Source organism: Pagrus major, chromosome 20, assembly GCF_040436345.1.
Source record: "Pagrus major chromosome 20, Pma_NU_1.0".
Lineage (NCBI taxonomy): Eukaryota > Metazoa > Chordata > Actinopteri > Spariformes > Sparidae > Pagrus > Pagrus major.
The window spans coordinates 16974355-16999513 of record NC_133234.1 but is presented as its reverse complement, the minus strand read 5'-3'; the positions used below and the strand labels follow the sequence as shown (position 1 = coordinate 16999513).

The 25159-nt window shown below is 45.5% G+C and overlaps 1 protein-coding gene across 9 annotated transcripts in view; it reads left to right on the top strand.

Moving 5' to 3' along the window:
• Positions 1-25159, top strand: part of tcf7l2 (transcription factor 7 like 2) — a 91619-nt gene that overhangs the window by 7903 nt on the left and 58557 nt on the right. For all 9 annotated transcript variants that reach the window (XM_073489313.1, XM_073489314.1, XM_073489312.1 and 6 more), the window contains exon 4: positions 24730-24831. In XM_073489313.1, the coding sequence (XP_073345414.1) occupies positions 24730-24831 (102 nt within the window). The remainder of the gene's footprint in view (positions 1-24729; positions 24832-25159) is intronic.

Sequence of the window (25159 nt, the reverse complement as noted above, 5' to 3'; positions counted from 1 at the left end):
AAGTGCACCGGCGCTGACATGCTTTTTCGTTGAGAAAGGAGCTTCCCCTCTCACCCCTTTTTTTACAACAACTGATAGGGAGTGCTCGAGTCTCAACTGGAGCTTTTTTTTTTTTTTTTTACAGCTTGTGTGTGTCTGTGTATGTGTGTGTGTGCATGCAGGGAGGAGGTGCCACACTGCCATCACAGCTCTTAATGATCATGTCGGGCTAGATAATGACTAGCCGTGCCAGTGTGCACTGAACACCTGTGGTACACCAGCCTTTTATGGCTGTGGTAGAATGCTCTGGAACGCACCACAGAAGAAGAATCTCGCTCAGGCTAATATCTTTGTGAAAATACTTGATTTTATTTTACCTCTCTGCTCTGCTGTCTGAACAATCAGACAGTAGTGGTAGGAAATACTGGCATCGCCCTCATCAGCTAATTTAATTTTCCACATAAAATAGAAACCAGATCCTATGTTACCTCAGTGTATCCATCTATTTTAACTCACATTACATGAAATTAAACATAAATAATGTCAAACTCTATGTGCAGTATCAAAATTTGCAGATGCAGATGGGGCTTGTCAGCAGTCTTGTTTTTGTACCTAGTTTGTATCTCCAGTCTCAATACAGTCAAGGGAATTTCTGTATGCAGATAATCTGTTCAAAATGGCTCTGATTGGAAGCAGGCACTTTGTGTGTGCTAAACACATAATGGAGGAGTTTAAGGTGATAAAACTCCAGTCAATGTATTTTTAATCTACTAATTAAACTTTTAATTGTAGCTGGATAAGCTCCAAGGAGTGCGTGCGATTATGTGCGCGTTTGGGAGGCGGTCCACTAATGAGGCGATCGTCTGCTTGTTTGTCGTTAAAGGTGGTGGATTCATAACCGCCTGCAAAAGGTGAGGGAGGTTTTAGAGCGCGGGCAGAAATAAATTCATCTACTAATCTGCGGATTATGGTAGGATTTGGGGGGAAAAAAATGTTGGCGAGATTACTTAAAAATGCACAAGGCTAATAAAATGTAACCCCTTTGCGCTGGCGTGCCGTGTGGAGCGATGTTAGATTCCTGCTTCTTTTTTTTCCTACTTGATGAACCAATTCCAGTGGAAAACAGATTAAGAGTAAATTCCCGTGTTAGCTCTTAAACCAGCTGTTAGAAACCTATTTACACACAATAATAATACGCCTCTTGTAAAGAGACAGCTGTCAACTTGTGTACAGCACTAGATAACATTTCATGTGAACAGCTTGTCACATCCACACATGGCCTACGCCTAGCATGTGAGCACTGAATTGCCAACCATTGTGCAGGTGTATGGAATGTATTAATTGTTTGTTTTGCTGCAAAATGCAGCATCAAGCAATCTGATTGGCTGTGAAAATTTCAATAGATTGAAAAGTGATTGTGTAAACAGACTTTATATTTTAAATAAATTACATTTCAAACAACATTTTCTCTATTTTTCCATCCCCAAAATGGGTCTCCTGACTTAATACTCTACTTGTATTGTACATGCATAGCACTGAAAGTGAAAACACATGTATGGACATTGTTTTAGCAGGTTTTCAGCTTAAATAAAGCTCCTTCCACCACATCCCCCCCACCGTCCTCAGCATCACGTATTCCTTCCTCTCCAGTGAGAGGCCGGTGTGTCAGCAGTGTTCAGGGTCAATTCCAAAAGTGAACAAATTGACTCACGGCGCTGAGTGAATTGTCGATGGCCTCCCTCCCTCTGGGGGTCAGAGTGAATGGAGTGTCTTGTTTGGACAACTGTCCCGAGGTGAGATGAGTGGCCTTCGCCGTCCAGCCCGAAGGGACGAACTGACGGACAGGCAGAAGCACCGAATGAACTGGAAGACAAACGGAAAACAATGCAATCTAGTCACTTCTAGTCATTACTGTTAGATTGAAACGGTGAACTGCAGTTCACCATCGTTGGCAGCGGAGGAAGTAATAATTTTAGGCTTCCTAATAAAACCAGCTGATATTTTTAAAGCTGATTTGTGCTGCACATGCTCCTGTTTATACACTCTCAGGATGATTCTTTCTACATCCTGGTTTCTTTAATGATGGGTCTTGACCCTAAATTGGACACACAAGAATTATTCCGTCAGGTTCCCTTGTGGCCAGTCCATTTTCAAAACCGTTGAAAAGCGAGATTGAATTTCTTATTTGGTTTGGAAGTTACTTAAGTGGAGCAACTGCTGTCAAAATCCAAAATTAACACCACAAAATTCCAAAGTTTGTCTTTTGTGGATAAACAAGTAAGGAGATACTGCACTATTAACTTTGTGGATGTCTGGATTATATATACAGTCAAACTTGGCTTGTGCTGGACACCTTAACATAATATTATCTTTGAGTAGGAGTGAAATTGTTGCGGTGATGCCGTGTATTTGTGTAATAAACATGATTACCTGAACATTTTTGAGCGTTATGAATGTATTCTCAGATTGAGCTGCAACAATGAGTTATTTATCGATCAGTCAGTCGAAAGAAAATTAGTTGCCAACTATTTGTCATTAATTTTTTAATCAATAATGCCAAACATTTTCTGGTTACAGCTTCTTCAATGTGAATATTTGCAGCATTCATCACAATTTTTTGACACTTTATAAAACAAATATTATTCAATTCATGGTGAAAATAACTGACAGATGAAAATGAAAATAATAAAAGTAATCGTTAACTGTCTCTCGGCGTGTAAGTCGAAGGTCAATTTCAGATATTAACACGTGAATTCGAAACCTGTTCAGTCATAATGAAAGTTCAGAAACGGACAGTGGCATCACGGAGCGGGGGTGGCCTTTGTGTCATGTGATGCACGTCACAGTGCCCTTTAGAACCAGGACGCTCTTTATCTCCTCTTTACTGCCTCCTCTATCTTTATTGGACACCACACTTTGCATATTTGAAATATCAATAAAGATAAATTTCCAGCCTCGTCATTACAGGTGGCGTCGAGTGGCAAAGATTTCAGGATGGGCCCTTTAGGGACGTGATGATTTTAGTTCTCAGCTAATCTCTCTTCCGTGGGAGGTCAGCATTTAAGCGGCGAGCGCAGAGCTCTAGAGCATTTCTGCTGGATGAGTCCAGTTTTGCATGTCTATAAAAGCCCTTTGTCCGTTGTGGATGACCCTTGCTGTTGTAAGGCCTGTATCTGTCTCTGCTCAGGCAGGCAGGCAGGCAGGCCTGCAGTGAGGATGCAGCAGCTGGCCGGGGCCCAGGCACAGGAATGCTGTGTGTGCTGTTTAAACAGTGGCTTGTCTCAGTGCAGGCCTGGAGGAGCTGAGGGAAGGAAGTTGCTGCATGTTTACATAGCTGAATTGTCCTTTGGGCCCCCCCAGTGTCTAATGCACTTCTGTTCAAACATTCACAAGTGTGCAGATGACCCCCACTGATGCCGGTGTTCACAGCTCTGCCTTCACCCGGCCTCTGCTCTCCATCTGAATGTGTGTTTGTGAACAATGAAACAGTGAAAGACTGATAGCCACTACTTTCTTCCCTACTGTGGGTGTTTGCTGCTTTAACCTGGAGGCTCGGATGAGAGATAAAAAGTATTACAAGGCTCAATTTATCACACTGAGACATAAGGGAAGGGCAACAAGAAGCGATGTACGGACAGATGAAGAGATAGAAGGTCCTGTCCAACAAGGAGCCAGACATTGACATACGGCGGAGTCGTCAAGCTAATTGTTGTTTGAATTACCTGTTATGATCCGATGACAAATCTCTCACGCTCTTGCCACCAGAGCGGAAAATGTATCCGGGGATTGGCATGATCTTCGCGAGTGTGTAAACCTGGCTTCAACAAGATGGATAAATGCAATTATTGGGCAGACCTGGAGAGGAGAAAATCCATTTAAAGCCCGTAAAGCTAAGCAGGGGCCGTGGTTAATTCATTTGGCCAATTTACGGGTGATGTACGAGTGTCAGGGCACATTAGTCAGGCGGGGGAGAGGTGAGTGTGTGTTGGCTCAGTGGGTTGGGTGCATGTGTATTTTTTTTTGGGAGGGGGTCTTCATGTGAAGATGCTCTTTGGTTGCAGAGCAGTCTCCTTGAGACCTGGTTCCTTCCCTCCGTTCCTCCTCCCCCTCGTGCCGTCTCAGCGGACAAAACAAATGGAGCCTGGACATGGAAATGACAAAAAGATGCACTGAGTGGGAGGGAAGCGGGATTGCTTTGCAAATGAGGTGGGGAAACGTGGCTGTGGTCCACTGGGCGGCAGAGTGAGTACCAGCATGCTTTGCCATGCCGAGAGCTCAATCAGGTCCTGTCGTCTTCCCCACTCCCTGCAAGTTAAATGACTGCTTTTTTCTATATGCAGCAGTTGTGGCTCCACTGTGACCATTCATGGCAATTAAATGCCCTAAGAGAGCAGACCTGTAACTCAATTTCTGGTTCTGGAGTCAATCTATCAAGTAGTGTCTGTAAAAACATTTAGATTTTCATCTAATGAGGAGTGAGTGCAGAGCGATAATGTATAGAAGACAGGTGTATACAGGTCTTTAATAGCCTTAAAGTTGTATTTATGAGGTCTTAATTGCCACAAACATTTTGTCTAATTTCATTTATCCATATTTTTAAATTATTTTTGTCCAAAATGAATCAAGCTCTTCTACGTCGATGTCCACATTTTGCTGTTACAAATCTTTTAACTTTCCAAATACTGTCTTTTTACTTTATACTTGCACTGTTGGCAAATTGTAGATCAACCTAACTCACTCTAATAACCATATTCCTACATAAGACCTACCTCTGCATGGGACCTCATATTACAACTTACCTCTGTACAGTAATTATCTTCAGTATTTTCCAAAAAGTCAGTATTGAATGTGGTTAAAATATCTTTAAGTTGTCTTAAAAAGCACTGAATTAAAGTGTCTGACAACTGTAGACCCCCCTGAAGTGCAAGCTTAATGTTGCCGCAGGGTTTCTGTTAATGTTGATGGTGCTAGAATTCACTCTGACCCAGATTGACTTTGATACTCTCTCTGAACTCAGGCGAGTTTCAAATTGAGTTATAATTACAGTGTGGATGACGATGTTTACTGTGGGTATGCTAAGCCCTCAGCATGATGTCCGACTCACCTGAGCCGGGGCTGTGTTTGGCTCTCTCACAGGCAGTCACACCTCTGTTCCTTTCAGTTTGTTAGCATGAGAGCTCCTCAGCTGCTAAATGCTTCTAGTTATTTTTGGCTGTTTTTCTTGTGTAGCGTGGACAGATTTATGTTAATCAACTCTTGCAACTCATTGACATTAAATGGCTTCGCTCTGCTTAGTCTGTTACACAGCCATTGTTTCGCTGCAGCAAAACCACTCAACAGTTACACAAGCTGAGCGGTATGCAAAAACTGTGGTTAGAGCATAGCCGGGCGGGTGAGAGGCGTTGAGGTAAGCTTTGGTTTACAGCTCCAAGCCACAGCCTGAATCAGGGCAGGGTTTGCTATCAGACAGAGAAACATGAGAGGCCAAGACCTCTCTCACTATGATGCCGATGCTTTTTAAGTGGTTGGGATCGTACTTAAGTGCCTCTTGCTTCTGTAGATTTTGGATTGTCCGTGTGCATGCATGTTTGCAGTCCGTGTCGGAGGCAGTGTTTGTTAGCATTTGTCACCTGACTGTCAGGCAGCCGGCCTCAGGAAACCAGAGTCAGTGTGAATGCTGAGGCTTGTCAAAGACAGGTGCCAGTGCTGCCGCCCATGCCTGCCGTACGGCAGCTGGGGACAGACTGCTAGACCCACAGTCGAGTGTGGGCCATTGGGATACAGCATCAGCTAGAATTCCCTGCCACTGAGGGATCAAATGAGCAGGCTTCACTGCAGTCATGTGGCGTAAGGCTGTGTGTGTGCCGTATGCGCCTGTGCATGCACCTTCTGCAGCCTCCCGGTATTAAATACATACCTTCTGCTCTCTTGTATTTATAATATTACAGGCAGAGCTGTTATTGTGCTCTGAAATAAACTCCTCCTAACCCACTGTTACTTATGTTTTAAGTGCTATCTGAGTAAGCAAACTTGAACTTGGAAGTCCAGTTTATCTGTTGTTTCATTATTTCATCGACACACTGAGAATCCAACACCAAATGGTGTGTAATGGGCGGTTAACGCACTGCATCTGCAATGTTTCGAAGTTTGAGAGATAAGATCTGCACTCATGCTATGATTACATCACTGCAGACGTGAGAACTGTCATGTGCTTGTGAGCACCAGCAACCACAAGAGGCATGTAATGGCTCTCAGTGTCAGAAATAGTCCACTATGTAGTATCTGGTGCTTAATGAGGAATATGAAAAGCAAACAAAGCTTTATAAAGATTTGTTTCTGTTCTGGTTTGATAGTGTTTTTTGATGTGTGACCAGTCTTAATTTCATTTTCATTTTGATAACCAAATATAGTATTAGTAATGCACACTAACAGGTTATCGTGTAAAAATGTCCCTTCAACTTGTCTCTAGTACTTCCTATAGTAACAGCAGTGCAGCTTCTCTCCCAGGCAGAGCAATGTCACAACTCTAAAGTTGAACAGGAAACCTCCCCCGTCCTCTCAGGATAGCGGGGTTGTAGAAGTGCCTGGGAGCCATTACTGTAAACCCTCTGAGCCTTCTAGGGGAAGTTCCACGGACCCTTTTCTTCTCATTTTCTCGACTCGCCTTTTGGGATCGCTTTTGAATGCAATCTGAAAACCCTGTAAATATGCAGATCTAGTCATCCTCTTCTCCCTCTCCGCCTGCCTGTTCGCTTCTACCCAGATGCTTGCCCACCCTCGTGGGAGAACAACTGCCGTCTGTGGGCCGGTGCAATTCCTCAGGAAAACGCATGGAAGTTTTCGATATGCTCCCACAGATCATTTTACATACGTGCCTCTAGACACAACTGTTCCCCGTTAGTGGCGAGCTGCCAGACTTGTTACGATCACCAGTAGGACAAATGTTTTTTTACCACCACTGTGTTGAGCTTCATACTATGTGGTTTGGTGGAAAAGTTATTCGAGCTGGTGAACCAACATGTTAATCTTCTTCTTCCTATGCTCTAGTAAATTTAGAAGTGAACACTGGCCTCAGCTGTACACCATGTAGTTTTGTTTTACATGGCATACATTTGGCTACTGCTGGTATAAAGTTGTGACACATACGGACAGGAATTGAGAACTGGTTCCTAATTGTCCGACCCATCGTATGCCTCACAGCTTCTCAATTCCTTTTATTGTTGCCCATGTGTTTTCCTGATAGTTGTGCATTGCAAAACATTGACAGTAAAACTGAGGCATAAATGTTGTTGGAAACTTCGACAAGAAGAGGTCAGAAGGCGGAGGGGAGGAAACGATTCACAAGGAAAGAGGACAACAGTGCTGGTTGTCACGTCTGTAAAAAGATGGTTTCAAGTCAGGGTGGAAACACCGGCAGTATGCGGAAACATCTTTATATACCACATTGGCTTAAAGGCAGGGAAGGTGGAGAAAGCTAGTTGATTGTTACAATACAGATGCTTTGGATTAGAATTTTGGGCCAAATACAGACCCAAAGCATTGATATTTGACGACCTGGGAATGAGACTCAACAATCAACTATCTTTCTCCCTTCTCTACCTTTAAATTCCAAGAATTACTCAGATTTGACACTCATATTAACATCAGCGCCATGCAGACAGACTCTTTGGCTAAGAAAACCTGAATGAAAACAACAACTGTACAAATATTCTCTCATTTGACCCATTTTAGATGTTGATACTCATCCTGTTGCAACAGCCACCTTGACTAAAATGGATCAGAATTCAATAAGGGAATCAGTAAAGAATCTGACCACATCTTATCGATTCCCATCCCTGGACACCCATATCTACCCCAACAAGCAGCCAGTCAGCTGGAGGATTTATAGTCATACCATGCTTCCAAAGCCTCATCTCTTTTGGTATGCCCAAGAACCAAGCTTTGGTAATTGAGTTAACATTAGTGGTAGGCCTCGCACATTCAGAAAAGATCTCGCTGGAAGCACTTTATGCCTGACATTAATGAGGCCAGTCAGCGCCGTTAATTTGCTGTTATTTAGCTCTGTGGTAGTGTTAAATCATAAACAGGCTGAGAGAGGCCTCACTAGCAGTCAGCGTTTGAATAAATAGCAAAACTCAGGCCCGAACTTGAGGAGAATCTTGTTTCTTGGCTGGCTAGCTTGACTGTTGGAGCTCCCTGGCCAGAGATTGAGATGCTGTGGTCTGAGACGCTGGGAAAGTCAACCTCTAATTGTTCACAGAAGCCATTGGCAGGAGGAGCTGAGAAACGATGAGTGAGGCATCAGCAGGGGTGGACTGTGAGATGAGACCAATCACACTTGCCGTTTTTTTTGGGGGGGGGGGGGGGGGGGATTTAGGAAAGAAGTCGAGCCCTACTGGGATGCTCCCCAACGACAAACTGGTTGTCTTAAAGAGAAAAGAAAAAAACTCTAAACTCTCTTTCCTTGGCTCACTTTTAAGAGACAGACACTTTCTTCACGTTTTAAATTGGCCTTGTCATGCGGTTTCCTCAACTGGGCTGCCGGGAGCCGACTGTTTCCACACAGGCCAATGTTCTGTACCAGTTTTGGTTTCGAGAAAAATAAGGGTCTGTTTTTTCTGGCACTGATCACTGTGGTATTAAACTTCCAATTTTTTCCCAAAAGCTAACACAGTCATGCGCTTGTGTTGTTCACGCCTTTTTGATCTCTGTCACAGTTGCTTGGCGAGAGGCACATCTGCCTCTCTGTCCTAACACTGCCACGACCCCGTAACCCTCCCCCCCCCCCCCCCACTTGTAGCGCAAATCCAGTTTTTGTGGTATTTTTCTCTGTGCCATAATTTAGCAAATAACATCAGTAATGATTCAATTGGGCATAAAGTAATTGAGAGGCGGCCTGCTTGCCATCTGTCTGGTGAGATTACTACTTTCTGTGTAATTAAACGTGTGACCTTGCGGCTGTGGAGGGAGGTGCCAGTGGGCAGCCACTGCCAAAGAGCCAGGCCGTCTTATTTGAAGTCGGGGGGAGGCTGGCTGGGAGGGGGGGAGAGTTGTTTTGCGGTTTTAACAGTTTAGCCCAGCTGCTAAAGATAGCGCAGGCTGATGTGAGTCTAGCTTAAGTGGCAGTCTCCTTTACATGGATGTGTCCTGTGTGTGTGTGTGTGTGTATTCCCACACACCAACGAGCCCGTGTCAAAACCCGAGTCACCAAGCCTCAGTCAATTTGGCGATGTGAGAGGAGCCCGGCTGAAGACGGAGTGATCCCTGTGTGCACACAGTGTAACCAGGAGCCGATAGAGAAGCACGGGCTGAACAGTGTGTATGTTTTTTATGTGTGTGTGTGCCGGTGGGGTCACGACAGGCTGAATAGAGGCTGCTGTTTTAACTCTGATTTTATGTGTGGTTTTGTTTTGACTCCCGAGGTTTGGTTTCCCTTGGACAGAGTCCAGAGACTAGAAGGCCTGCTTCTCCTCAGCTCTCCTGCGAGGCCGACGTGAAGGGCCCTGCAAAGCTCTGTGATTGGATTTCAGTCCTGATCTGGTTGTTTAGTGTTGTAAACAGGACATTAAAGACAGGGGAGATGGTGAGCTAATGAGTCTTTGTGCCAGTGTGCGCACAAGGGGGGGTGTTGGTGTGGTTTTCAGGCTTTATCTCCTGCATCCTCCATTGCGGTGTCACACACCCAGCTGAGAAGAGGAACTAAAACCCCCATAGTACCCTGATGACATACAGTACACAGAAGCACAGAAAGCGCAACTGAAAAAGACATCAGTGTGGTTTACTCAGTGTGGGCTGGATGGTGTCTTGCAATACTTCCGCCCAGAGCTTGGAAAAAAATCCCTCTTGTTCCCCCCAAACAAAAATAACCATTTTAATTACTATGGTTGTGCTATGGAGCAGCCACAGCGCGGCTGGCAGGACCCGGCTGAGGTGGCACCGGCCACTGGGGATGGGGACGAGGTCTGGGCCGGCCTCCAGGGAAATTACAGGGTGGTGTGGAGGACGGGGGGAGAGTTGAAGCCTGCCTCCACTCCCTGCTGTCAGCCTGGAGAGCTACTGTTTGCAGCTAGCTAGCTCCTCTCCGTTTCATCTCGGCCCTCTGGAGATAATTGGAGATGTACTCTGTGTAAACATGTTTTTTTTCTTTCAAAGTTAAGTTTCATTGTTTCAGTCAGAGGACTTGTGTTTTTGGCCAGCATGCAGAAAAAATAAATTTCAGTTTTCTGTTTTAAATAACATTCATAAAGCGGATTGTTTTTTTCTTACATTCTTCAGCCTCTGTTCCCTCTCTAATCTCTTCAACCATCTCTCGTCTCCCTTTTCTCTCTTACCACCGCCCTCTCTCCACCCAGCAATCCCTCCCCTCTCTCCCTCTCCTCTCTCAGTATGTGCTCTGATTACCTCTCCAAACTGGCAATAAGTTGATTGCTTTACAGAGATGATGTAAGCCTCTGCCCTAGGGTACATCAGGTTGGATTTCTCCCGCTTTATCTTGTAAAGCCTAAATTAACAGCTGGTTTGGTTGGAGTTCTCCTGGATCTGACTAAAGGATTAGGCTTGGTTCTCATGCGAGTCAATCCGGTTTGATTTATTGCAGGTCTATCAAAAAAGATCAATGCGAGTCCTTTTGAAAGTAAATCCTTAATCGCTCTTTGCACTTACGTGTCATCATTGTGAATTTTTTTCCCTCCCTTCTATCTCTTGCTCTCCTCTTTCTCCACTTCTCACTCCCTAATTCTTATTCTTTCCTGACACCACCGCCTTGTCTGCTTTTATTTTATTTTTTCTTTCTCTTTCTACACCCAACCCAACCCAATCCGTGGTAGTGATCTGCCTCTGTCGATGGCATCATGGTGAATTGCCGGATAGATTTTTCTCTGTTCTCATTAGCTTTCCGTCGGGGCGAGGCAGCCCTAAGCACATTTTTAGCATCCTCTGGTTGCGATCACAACCGAGATGAGACCCTGCTGCCGACGCTCTTGTTTTGTCTTCACCCAAACTTCACCTAAATCATGCCTGGTCTTTTCTCCACATTAGGCCTGTCACTCACCTCTGGCTCCAGGTAACAAGGAAGTTGAAGAATTCATATGTTTTGCTGTCATAGCCTTGGACTATCCAGTCAATATTAATGAGCGCAACCTCCCACCATTGAGCTTGAAACGGTCATGCTGGTGAAGGTGAATATGAGAGAACCTGTTGTGGTGCTTCATGAAGTTGATTTACATGTTACGCTTCCGTAAAAACACTGAATCAACAGAGACTTCACAGATCTCACCTTCTGATTAATTTTTAAATCCCAGTTCTTTGCTCTTTGGTTTTGGGAGTGAGTGGTTTAAGGCATGTTGAACTCGCAAATATTATTGGTATCACACTCAAAAATCCAGCATCGTTCGGACTCCTGTTTATCTTCTTGTGTTGAACGCTTTTTTCATTCGTCTTTGATCCCTCCAGGGCCAGATGCATGCTGACACGTAAGATGTGCTAAACAGAGCCCATTAACATCTTCATTTCAAGGGTGTTCCGATACCAAAATGGCTGATATTCTGCCTGAAATGGATCAGGTACTGGCAAGAACACAAGTCATGTGATGATTCGTTACCACGTAATTTATTGGTCCCGAAACGGGACTCTTCAGCTTTAAGCACGTTAGCCATTGCATTTGTTACAACCCAAGGAGGTTAGGTTTTCACCCGTGTCTGTTGGTTAGTTTGTCAACAATTACACAAAAACTACTCAACAGATTTCCATGAACTCGGATGGAGGATGGGTCTCAACCCAGAATAGACCCAATAAACTTTTGGTGTGGATACAGATAAAGAGACGGATCCAGGATTATTTTCTAACTTGCTTTAACATTGCACGACATTTTCTTTAAGTTCTCAGGTGGCTGTTATCTGTGACTGAGTACAGTTTGATGCAGATCCTAATAAAAGTCCGGATCAAGCGGATTTAAATGTTTTCATAGAGGGTTGCTTTTTTCAGCCGCTGTACGGTATTAAATAGGATATTGGTATAGGCTTGATTAGGCCTTGGCAGAGGTATGCATTCTACTGAGTGCCACTCTAGTCCTTCATTTTCAAGGTTTTAACCTTCAGTCAGTAGCTATTGTATCACATCCATAAGAGGCTAGTTGTACACCGCTGTTGAACAATAATGTTGATATATATTCTGTATTTTATTTTTAAGGCACCACTCTGTACTCGGAATCAGTATCGCAAAGGTAGAAATTGTATAGGAACATCTCCGACAACTTTCAGTCATCTCACGTATTCAAATACTGAATATTTTCTTGCACATTCAGGTCCACATGCTTCCCTGTCGACAAAATCATGTAACACTCAAACAGCACCCTGCTGCATATTTTCTCCCAGACGTTCGTAAAGTGACCCGGCAGCTGTTGTGAAGTGGAGAGAGGAGGGGGGGGGTTGAGATCTCGCTAAGGTTTATATTCTTCCTCCTACTCCAGCGTTCTCTTTCACCACTCTTTCCGTCTCACGTTCTCTTATTCCTCCAACAACAGGGCTCATTATATGTTATCTTCACTACCCCCCTCCACTTCTCATTTTCGTTCCTCCATCTCTCAAGGCCAGGAGTTTCAAAGAAACTTGAGGAATACAGGCAGTAGCTAAGGCCAGAGGGAAAGATGGATGGACAAGAGCACGGATGGTGCTGATGATGTGTAGCCGTGGCGTGGTGGCTCCTCTTAAGCTTCTCCACCCAACATCTATATTTCTCTCGAGGATTCCTTGTTTGCCTGAGCACTCTGGAGTCTTTTTTTCTCCCCGTTGTGTGAGTGCAAACGGGGCAGAGGGAGGTGAAACTCGGGGCCGATCGATGTCAAATTCAGGTGTGTCCTCCTGGCATGCTGGATGGGCTGGCAGACCCGGGGGTGGAGGTGTGGGAGGGGCTGTGGAGGTTGGGTGTGTGTGAAGAGTGTGTGTGTGTGGGGGGGGTTGGTTGAGATCGACGGGATACGTGGGAAGGAAGGGCTTGCTGTCAGCCAGCTGGACCTCTTAATCCTACAGCCTTGGGGAAAGGGTGTGTGTGAGCGTGTGTGTCTGTGTGTGTGTGGATTGTGTTTGTCTCGTAGAGATTTGTCAAGTTTAGCACACCTCTGCTCCCCTCTTTGGCCCAGCTGAGCCCACAGTGCGAGTGTGTGTTGTGTGTTTGTGCTCCGGCGAGAGACAACCAGGATTTCATGTGCAGTGTGTTTACTGTAGTCCTCGCTTTAACGGCACACTGTATATTTATGTCGAGACGACACAGCCTCTCACCCCCTTGATGTCGGGAGAGAGGCACTGGGTTTGGGGGGGGGTGGATGGGTGGGGGGGGTTGGTGCGAGGTTGGAAGTGGCGGGGGGGCTGTCCTGCGTTGCTGGTTGAGGGTTGGGGGAGGGGGTGGGCGGTGGGGTGGGGGGTGGAGTTGTGCCAGCTTCACCCCATCCCATCTCCATCCACTCTCTGTTCTCTAAACTGGTTTGCGTGCACTTCGCCCGGCTCTACGTCACGCCGTGACTTCCTGCCTGATTGCGTCACCCCCTTGTCATTCATTAGACACAAAACATACTATTTAGCCACATTCCATGCAAGCTTTCTCTCTCTCTTTTTTTTTTTTGCTCCCCCTCTCTCTCCCTCTCTCTCTCTGTGTTTCCGTCTCTCTCTCTCTCTCTCCCTCTGCCCCGCTCGCTCTCTCTCTTTTGGCGTAGACTTTTGCATATATCACAGGCTGGCAGGCTAAGAGCTTGGGACTTCCCCACGCCACACTCCAAGCCTTTGATCCTTTGCTTTGGAGGTAACATCAAAAGGAGAGGCATAGAAAGGCAGCTACTACTGTGAAGTTCAATGTTCAACTTGATGGCTTGGCTGAGGGCTTTTTTTCCTCTCTCCTCCTCCCCCCACCCTTCCCCTCACCTCCCTCCCTCCCTCCCCTCCTCCCGCTGCTCCCTCGATCCCTCCGCTGCATCCCTCAGCTGACAAAAACACACAGTTTGTAGCCAAAGGTTTTTTTTTTTTTTTTTTTTTTTTTTTAGTGCCTCTGACCTCACCGCCATAGAGCCTGTCTATCTGGCGTAAAAAACAAGACCTCCTCCCCGTAAAAACTCAGACGTGCAGATGGTGTACACAAAGATTCAGTCGTTTCTTTTTGATGGCGTGGTAAAAGGTGCAGTTCCAGCGCCTGGCCCTTCCCTTTCCCTCTCTCTCTCCCTCCGTTTCTGTGTGGATGACATGCAGCATCCTATATTGCAGCTGGTTGCATCAATGCCAAGCCGGGGCCCTATCGGCGCCGCGGTGGTGGTGGAGAGGTTGGCGGGAGGAAAAGGGCATCGCACCATATTGTTCTCTGTATGGATCCATCCCCTCCTCGCTAAGGCATCTCTTCAGAATGTGAGAAAAGGAGTCGGAAACAGCTCAGAGGAAAAGAAAGACCGTCTCTCTGCTCTTTTTTTTATTTTCATCTGCTTTGGTTGTCGTGTTGACACGGAGCACATGAGGCTCGCAATCGTTCGTTCACGGGGAAAAACAAACGATTTTCATAATGAATGCCTCGACTGAGTTTCTTATGCAAACTCTCTAAATTAAGGAAGTATCAGATGAAGCCGTGCATTCCAGGTCAAAGCCGGGCTTCTCTGTGGTGTAGTCAACGGTATTTAAATGACACAGACTTGATAAGGCGATCCAGAAAGCTGAGGTGCTCCACTAAATGCTTTTTCGTCTTTTATGAGCTTCCCTGTCTGACTGAGCCAATTAGCAAAGGCGTGTGGCCTGCTTTTCTTCTCCTCTTTCTCTCTTTTTTCTCCCCTGCTCCAACTCTCTTTCTAGATAGACGCTCTCTACCATGCTCCCGCACACACACACCGCCGTACACACACCAAGCACACGTTTGGTGTATCATTAGCTTAGTGTGCGGGGAGGCGTGCGAGCCCGGGCTCTCCCCTGCCTTATCTCCATGTCAATCACAGCGTGTGTGTGAACATCAGTTGTAATGATCTCCATCCAGCCTGTCGGTGCGTGTTAGCGCCTGGCTTCCCTCGCCCCCGGAGCAAGCCGTTCCCTAGCTAATAGATGCAAAATTAAGCTGATCAATAGATGGCCTCAGCTCATTATTGACATGTTATCGCGGCGTGGGATTTTTGTGCGGGGGTTTTAGACAGAGCTAGCTGGAGATGCAAGGCAGGAGGAGCGGAAAAAAAAAAAAATGAAGTTAGCTGTCTTCTCCAAATGGCTCAGGCCACTTTATTTCAACCCTGCGATGATATCACATTAAGCTAATTAATTACATCTCAAGCTTATGCATGTTGTATTTTAGATGCTAAAGCTGTTTTTTTTCATATTGCTTGTCCTATTGGAAGACTAATCACCTGCTCAGTGGTAGGAAATGAGATGGAGACTTTGTAAAACGCCATATTAAAGATTCATCAATAATTGGCATGTGCGCTGCTGTTTGTGTTGCGGGGGAGGAGGGTGGGGGTGGCTCTTCTGGACGGATCACCATGTGATTGAGCTAAGTGGTAATTAACCATGAGAGAGGTGTGTGTGTGCGTGTGTGTGCTTGAGCCCGCGATTGCAGGTGTGTGTGTGCGTGCGTGCATGAGGATGCGTGCGCTGCTGTGTCAGGAAAGGTGGGGATGCAGAGGGTAAGGTTGGGGAGGGGGGGGGGGCAGATGCATCGCCGACAGAGTTGATTGGAGGTGAGCGCTGGGGGCACGTGGTCAGGTTGTGGAGGGATGAGGGGAGGCGGCCGTGTAGCTCGGGCCACCGCCGCCTCCCCTGACCCTCCTCAGGTCTTATTGTCACGGAAGCATCTCCCATTTTAATGAGCTCCAATAACCAAGCCCTTATTACTTATTTATTCATTAAGCTACCGTGGCAAAGCGGCAGTACCCCACTGTGTGAGCGTGCATGTAATTGCTTGTGTGGGAATGTTTTTTCATGCACGATATCATAGTAAATATCATGTTTCGTAACAACAGTAATAGGTGAGGTTAAAGCTAATTGAATCCAAAATAGATAGCTTGAAGTCGATGCATTAGCCTCGTGGGTCGGGTTACAGATCCATAACCTAAAATCATATTTGAGTTTTGAGTTGAAACCCCTTAAAACCCCCGGCTTTAGGTATGCTGAGGGAGTAGGCCTCATGAATATGGAGGCTGAACTGCTTCAAGGTGTATGTGCAAGTGTGAAAGAGACACAGAACAGGCTGAATGTTTGTTGGTTTCGTATGATGCTTTTTGTGAAGATTAATTGCCTGTTGGTGTGTGCGTGTGATGCCTTCAACATAATGCTTTCTGATTGATGAATATGCGTAGGTGGAATTGTGTGATAGTGTGTAGTGTTTTCAGAATATCGGAAGTCTCTGTGAAGCCTCAGAGTGTACACATTCTCTCCCTCTGAGGCATGTTTCGTAGCATCCTTATATCCAGTCTACCGTTTAACTAATTCATAGTGAACTCTCGCAGAACAAAACCAGACACTCAACATCAAGGGCAGCGTTCAGCTCTCCTCCAGCACAATACCAAATACAGCGTTCTCCAGCACAATGTGGGCGCTTGCAATCAGCTTACTTTTCCTCCCTCAGCAGAGCTCAGCTGCTGTTCACCTTTTTTTAACTCTCCCCTCCACGCCTCAGACCCGGCTTCCTGCAAACAAAAGGTAAGCATGTAGTGAGCGCATGAGTCGCCCAACCCTCTTCTCCTCCCTTCCCCTGGCCCTCGCCTTGCGTAAGGGGTTTAGACACACCTAGGCCTGCAGATATGCCCGCTCACCTCCGTGTAGAAGTAGGTCAGTGTGTGCGAGACTCCAGCCGGGAAGGTCCAGGACCTGATCTTTGGCCTGTCGATCCATCAGCCTACCTCCAGATGTGGAGCCTCCACAATTGAAGCTAACACAAAAAAATAATCTAAAAGATTATTTAGAAGCAAGTCACAAAAGGAAGTAGAATTGCTGTTTCACCACTAATCCAGGATGCTTATGAGTTCTCAGAATTGATAAGTGGCAAAATGTCCTCAAGACAAAACCAGTAAATCCGCTTGCCTTTGACTGAGTACATTTTGTTATCCTGTTACATGGATGGCTGAAAGATCTTAATAGGAAGGAAAGTAGAGGAACTTGTTTATCATGCCTGTGATTTCATCGAGCACCTTAGTTAAAACATTTCTCTTTCTTCTTTTTTTTGTCAGTTTTAGCAGTTGCATAAAAGATGTTTTGGTGTCACGCCAAAAAATCGAGCTTCATTTATGGTATTTTTATTTTCAACATAACTGTGCACTGTGCATCTAGATATCTTTTCAGCCCTTGTGGCATGAACACAAAAACAGAACACAGAAAAATAACCAGACCAGAGTATTGACGAGTAATCCCACTCTGTTCATTAATTAAGTTAACTCCGTTTACAACCCTAATAGGAGTAAGTAAGACATTTTGATTAAGCTGCAGAGCTTCCAGCGCCATAACACGCAACCGACTAGGTTTGTCACCCTAGGGATTATGGAAGCCAGTGAAAACACCCTAAAGCCCAAGTTATATTTGTGTCCGAGTAAAGAAAAACAAAGAAAGAAAGAGAAAGAAAGAATAGAAGAATATCAGCTCTGTGAAGCGGGAGAAACACCTGAAAGCAGAGGCATTGTGCAGCAGAGCCTGATGCTAAAGGTGCCAGAGCGCCTGTTCATTAGCGGGGCTGATGGAAGACCAGCCAGCTCCTGCTGGCCTTCACCCTCCCTGCCACCATATTTATAGAGCAGCCAAGAGATACTCTTAATGACACAGGGAGAGGGACAGTGGGAAAGGAGGAGGGGGTGCAAAAGTCAGAAATGGAACACTGTTTACTTTCTGAGGCTTGTTGAGAAGTTGGTGGTGTTTCAGACTGCAATCATGTCACCCTCACACTTCCTTTGAGAACACTGCATGTGCATCCAAGAGTGTGCAATCTTTGCGACAGTCTATCATCATCCAATCAATTTAATTAAAGGCAGTCAACTTTATTTTCGCAAAATGTTCGACTAGTTGACAATTTTGTGTCTTTGTGATTGTTAGAAAATGTGTCGACTACATGTTGCGCAATCCTTTGAAACTTTCCGGTCAATCAGCTGGTGTTTGAACAGCACATTTGTCCACACTTGCTAAGTAAACAGTGTCACAGCAAAGCCATACTTATCTCATGAACCAGTGTTTAAGAGAGCGAAACTAACTTCCAGGACAGGCCAGATAAAAGTCAAGTGTTCACAGAAATAAGTCCAGAGAAAGCACACCAAACAGATCAGTTAAAAACCAAGCAATTCTCCCATTTTTGTCAAAGATTGCAATGTTTTTTCGAGATATTATGAACAATAGTTGTTTCACAAGCCTGTTTCTAAAGCCTTTTTTTAAGGGGTGAGTACAGTCTGAGTTGAGAAAGGAGAAGTCACGTGCATGTTCCCCATGTGGGAAAAAAAAGGCTCATATGAAAGTGTCAGGTTGAGTTGTTCTGCAAGAAAGAGAGAGAAGGGGAGTTTGAGGTGGAGGTGGAGACTGTTGGCAAAGGGGGAAGGGGTAGGAGGTGAGGAGGGGAGGTTTTGGATCAGGTCGGCGGCCCCAGTGCTGTCAGGGCCAGTGGAACCCCCAAGCGGTTCTGGCTTTGGAGTAAATATGGGCCCAGCGGACCCCTTCCTGCCCCAGGGCACACAAACCCCAGGCCTTCCCACATTCCACTTTTATTTTCCTGGTTGCAAAATGCCTCTGGCTATCAGAGCAGGTGGGGTGTGTTTTTTTTTTTCTTTAATATTTACTCATAAAATGTGCATTAGCAGAACCAAAGCAGCCATGATGGGCCCTCTTGTGTCAGCTAACTTTCTCCCAGTTTTGTCAAGGAATTCTTCTTCCATTCGCATTAAAGTAATCCCATTCCTCTGAAGACATGCACACAGAAACAAACACAACTATGTATCATATTGCTGAGTTGGATGCTGATTTCTATTTTAACCAGGGGGATTTCAAAGGGTCTGTGTTCCATTAAGCTTCTCCCTCCCTCAATTACAGAAAATTACTGCCCCCTCCTCAACAAATTACGTGTTTGTATAAGCACATGTTTGCTTCCTCTCTTGCACTTGTGAGTGAGGACAAAGACTGCTGGCAATCTCCGCAACAGATCGAGACAATATGCTCAGCTCTCGTTTTTAAAGGGATAAAATTGTAGTCAAACTGGATGAACTAATCTTTTAAGCTCTGTGCAGTTTACTTGCCGAGCTTTGAATGGGCTCCTCTTACTAGCCTTGATCATTTCAGACTTAAATAAAGCTCTTTATAGTAGCAGTCTGATTGGTGTAATCTGCAAGCTGTCAATCCCATCTCTGAGCGCTCTCCCAGAGGAGCTGCCGGGCCTGTCGACCAAAGGCTGTTCAAATGTGGGTGAGCATTGTTGTTCAGGTGTGAATGAGTGAGTAAGCATGTAAAGTATGTCACAGAGGTCACTGCGAATGTACATGTGTTATCTGTGTGGCGCCCGTGTAGAGCTAGGCCATATCTGTGATACGAGGCAGCCACAGATGGGTTGAAGATCTGCTGGACTCTCTAGAGCAACACCCAGCATCCATATGCTGACTTTAAACCCAAGCTGCTATCTGTCTGTCTGTCTATGTGTGTCTCCCCTCCTTTCTCACATTGCTCACATGGCTGAAATGCTTGTTGGAGCCCCCAGTGGTCCTCATCATCTGTCCCATGGTTCCCTGCTGGAAAGTGGACCAGTGTTTGGGAGCCACATTGGCACATAAGGAGCTCTGTTTGTTTGATTGGTCTGAAGCCCTCTGCTCTTAATCCAAAACAAAATGAACAAGCCGTGCGATGGCTGCTGCCCCAGCCGCCAGGCCGAATGTGATAAACACATCAGATGTGGGCTTGATGGAAAAGGAGCTGGTTGCCGACCAGAAACAGGCAGAACAATCCTGCACTTTCGGCGTGTGTCATTCACAATAAAAGATTCATGAGTAAGACTTCTCCCCACTTCTTTGTCAATAGCACATATTGACGTTTGGTTAATGTTTGATAGGATGTGGAAAATTTATTTTTGGAAAGATCAGAGTCTATCACCGGTAGCAGGAAGGAGTGTTTTAAGCCAAATTGCTTCTCTGCCAGCGTGTTGAATTAGTAACAACAGTGGTGGAAGCTGCTGTGCAGACGTGAGGATGATGTGTGAGAGCTCTGGATGCCCCTCTATTTGTCTCCAGCCTACTTCCTCTCTGCCACGAGCTGTGACACCAGGACCAGGGCCCCAGCTTGTTGTCACTGTGATGACAGTCAGTGTGGATCTGGGTTAACACTCTGTGGCCCATAACATGCCAAACTTTGGTGCAGCAGCAGTCACTCACAAATAGGCCTAGCAAGTAGAAAGCACCTGCTTGAACATAGAATAATAAAAAATAGGGATTGACTGATATGTCTTTTTAGGGCTGATACCAATACTGATTATTAGTTATCAACGAGCCTGAAAAATGGTATTTGGAACTGATATACATTTGCATTTGAGATTTTCGGCTTTTCACTCTTGGGCGCAAGCAAAGCAAATTCACATTCTGTCTGAAAGGCCTACTGAACTTCACTACACTTTGGGACAAATATTGCACTTTCTTAACTTAAGTTACAAGTGCTGATTTTCGGCTGATAATTGGACGATCCTCAGTAAAAGAAATTATAGTGTCAATCATCTACTAAATATTCCAAACTTTGTTGGTTCTGGTGCTTATTTCTTTTGGATATTTTTTGGACAAAAGGTCAGACAAGACGAGCAATTTGTAAGACATTACCATGGGACCTTGGGCTCTGGGAACTTCTGACAGGCAAATATTGCTATTTTATTGACTGGTTAATTGAAAAAACTGCAGACAAGATAATCAATAATGAAAATAATCATTAGCCCTTGTCAACAACTCCCTCCCCTCACCACCAACCCCCTTCTTGCGCTTGGGAAAGCAGTGGAGGACAGCAAAAACGGGACAGTGAGAGTGAGTTCATCTCTCTGTAAGGATTTAGAGGACTCCGTTGTCTTTCACTTCATCAGAGACAATTGAGTCATTCAGCTCCCATTGTGGCGCTGGCCGGGCGAGGAGGGGCGCAGGGCAGGAGCAGGGGAAGGGGAAGGGGAAGGGAAGGGGAAGGGAACCGGGGGAGGTGGGGTGGGGAGGCTGAAAGGGAGAGGGGAAAAGGAGAAGCCGTCTGCTACACAACCCGGAGTCGGAGCAGAACCACTGGGTGGCTCTGACAGGGGTGGGAGTCTGTCAAAGGGGGGCTGCTCAGTGTTTGTGTGTGTGTGGGGGGGGGGGCAGGAAGAGAGACAGAGGAGAGGAGAGAGTTATCCTGGAACTCCCGGAGCAATTTGTCACATTGGAATGGCTCTTGAGTTACCCGGGGGGCCCCCTCATAGCAGGAGAGTTTTCAGGTCGCGGAGTGGGGAACAGGGAGGGGCTTGGAGCAGCAGAGAGGGGTCAGAGGTCATGGCCTACTCAAGCCCAGGCGGTGCGTCCGTTAGCAGGGCAGGCAGGCGGGTGGAGAGAAAGGAAGGAGGCCAAGAAGGGGGTGGTCGGAAAGCCCGGCGCTTGCCAGGGCTCCGTTTTCCTTGGCATGCTTGTAAAACCTGCAGGAGAGATTAGTGTGTGAGAACATTTGCAATAGCAAGGCTGAAGTGGAGCCACTTGTCAGGGCATGCGCTGCGACACCCTCCCTCTCTCTGTAGTCTTTCAATGTCTCTCTACCCCATTGCCACACTCAGGGGTGTCACCTTCACCCTCCTTACCCACCTACTCGGAACGTCCTCTTGCTCGACCCCGTTCCCCGGCTGCAGCTGTGTTTGAATATTTGCATGTGTGAGCATGTGTGCACACGCGATGGCAGGACTTTCCCATGACTGGATTCACAATTTTACCCCCCCTCTTCTCTCCAGCGCTGCCATGTCTCCTAGCCCTTCTGGCACCAATGGACACTGTCTTGAATTACCTCATAGATGACAGCAGCCCCGTCACTCTCTTCCTCCTCTTTTACTGTTACAACACCACCCCCGTCCCCCTCCTCCTCTCTCCCCTTCATGGCAATTAATACCCAGTGTGGGGGGTCCATAAAAACCCGCAAGACCTCAACTCTGGAGTTTTTACAACCTTTCCTTTTTCCACTCTCAGGACATACAAACAAGCATAAACAAACCCTGTTTTTTAGCAGTAAAAACCGTCTCGGGGTCATAAATGAGTGGTAGTGGTGCAGAAAGACCAGGCAGCAAACTGTTTTTTTTTCCTTGCAGGGGCTGTAACTGAGGACATGGAGTCAATAACTCCCTCCAGCGTCTACCACTGGCAGGCACCCCACAGTGAACTCTTCGCTAATTACCACTGATTTAGACACAGTCTCAGGAAGGGTCGCGACACACTCACTCTCTGACCGGCTCTGACACACATACAGCACATACACACACACACGCCCTCAGACATGAATACAAACTAGCGGTCACCCTCGCTGGATGGTAGCACAAAGAAATTGCTTCTAATGTACCTGCATCACCAGACTACTACCAGAGAACCAACCCTTAGTTCCCTTCGTAGGTCGCGCAAGGCGATTGAACGATGGTTGCACTGATGTCATTTATCAAACGGCAATGTCTAAACTTTTGTCACCAAGTGCCAAAAATGATCCTGGGCTGAGGGCCAATAATGATCATGAGATAATTATGAAATGTAGCAGGACTGCATGAGCCGCCTAGGTCTTATGTCATTCTTGCAAAGAAGCACTCAGTCACTCATGAAATATGATTTAATGGGAATCAGATAGCTCCAAGTGAAGCAACAGACTCCAAACTTGAGAGCAAAGGCACTTCAGTGTTTAGATTTCTTGATCATGTTGAAGGTTTACATCCAAATTGCATCATAGAGGCACAGATCAAGTCCAAGTTCACCTGTCAGACTGTTATCTGGTAATAAAAAAATTTGGGCTCCGGAGCTTATTTAGTAATCAACAGCGAATATTCAAAGCTTCGGTTGGGGGAGGAGGGACTGTTGAGCATGTCTCGCGAAGGACTTCGTTCTCTGTTCTCAACAGAAAGGGTGGCTTTCGGTTTAATTGAAGGCATTCATTTTTAGGGATTCTGCTATCCTCTATCTATTGTTGTTTTTGAATAAAAACACATTTACCAAAAGGTTTGGTGTGTTTCAAGCATGTTTGTAATCCCAAGCCTACATTAAGCAAGTAAGCAAAAATGCGAATATCCAAAAAGTCGAATATTTAGGTCCAGCCCTGGTATCATCTAATATGGTGCATAACAGTGCTTAATCTTTTGCAAAGTGTCTGTAGCATCACGGCTGTTATTCTCCAAAGACTGTGTTTTTGAGACAAATCTGTTTTATTGCCAAAGTTAGGAGTTTTTATTTACGGTTGTGGTTACTTTATTGTCTCCCATAGGAGAAATTTGTCTTGGATTATGGGCACTGCTGCATCGAACCAGACATTACAATAAAAACACATGAGTAAGATGAATGTGATTGCCTGAGATAAACACAACCGAGTAAACTGGTAAAAAAATAAATTATCAAATGTCGTAGTTTAGGTTGTAGTTTAACAGTCTTTGTCAGTTAAGCCTTTTTATTGGTGTATTTTTTTAGGATGCAAATTTCATTGCTAAACCTAACCCTGACTCTTCAAATCAAGGGAACTGCCAGTTTTCAGGCCATTCATCTCTTAGTACGGTACCCATTCGAAAAGGCCTCAGAGCTGAAACAGCTGTTGTGACCCCCATCCCTCAAAGTAGGTGGCCTTGACATTGATAAGCAGAGTGTGGATCACATGGTGGTCACCACCAGGCAGTCTAAGAATCTACAGAGAAACTTGATGTATGGCCATTTATATATGAATCTTTGCATTTTTTGGTGATTTGAAAATTTGCCATGCTTTATTACAATCAGATATAGAAATATGAGGACAGAATAGCTCATTTCAGGAAGAGAGACAAGGTAGACCATTTTAGGTAGAACAGTCAGCGAGGCGCATGACATCAAATTGAAAGGACTCCACCCAAGTTTATAACACAAAGACAGATGTTTCTCATGACCCTTGTTTCTGCTTATCTGTTATTCTGTGCTTGTGTGTGTGTGTGTGTGTGTGTGTGTGGGTGGGTGAGAGAGAGAGAGAAAGAGAGAGAGGGTGGGAGAAAGAGAGGGAGACTTCTGATAGAGGCCAAGTCAATCATTTATGGGAGCAGTCAGGAGGTTTAGCCTCAGAGGAGCGTGGTTAGACGCCACGCTTTAACCTCTTTATGGGTTCCAATAAAAGCCTGACAACAGCCACTTTTATGACATTAGGTCATCTTAAAGCCCTGAGCTGTGTACAGTACCCTAACCTCTGCCCTACCAGACTCCAAATTAGTGACTTAATGGAATCCAAAGTCACCTTTCAGCTACTTTATTAAAAGTTTTTCGTTTTGGAAATTCGTGAAGGAGCCTGGCTAACAGTTTTGTGCTGTATGTGTCTGAAAAAAAAAAGTGTAATTTGGTTTACACAACCATTGTGTGCACTCCTGCCGGACTCTCAAATGCATGCTCGAGGCCATCCTCACTCCATCCACCATCCGCCTTAAGATCTTTGTTTGCTCTTCCATGTTTTTGAGTTTCCACACCCACACACCTGTCAAGAAATGTCGTCTCCCCTTTTTTTGTCCTATTTTTTAATTTGTTCTTTTGGTTGTTTTCTTTCTGCATTGTTAACATGTTTTGTTTCTTTCTTTCCATTCTGTTTCCTTTCTGCCATTCAGTACCTACAGATGAAATGGCCCCTGCTAGATGTTCAACCAGGAAGTCTTCAAAGTAGACAAGCACTTAAAGATGCCAGGTCCCCGTCACCGGCACACATCGTTGTAAGTAACACTCCGCCTGGTACTTTCTCCTCTTTCACCAGCTCTTCCTCCCTTATTTATGACAGAAAGACAAACTCTTCTTCTCTCATCCATCCTATGAACAGCTTCAGTGTTAAAGCCCTTCCATTTTGCATATTTGTTTGCATTTACCGTTTAATCTCAGTCACTAACAGTCGGTTTAATGGAGGCAGTGATGAATCCCAGAAAGTTTGTCTGTTAGTGAGTGATCAGGTGGCAATCAGGACTGGGGGTTGCCATTGTGGCAGGTGCAGCAGTTGTTCTTAGGACAGCCTCGCCGCTTTTAATCCCAGAGAAAGCAATAACTCCC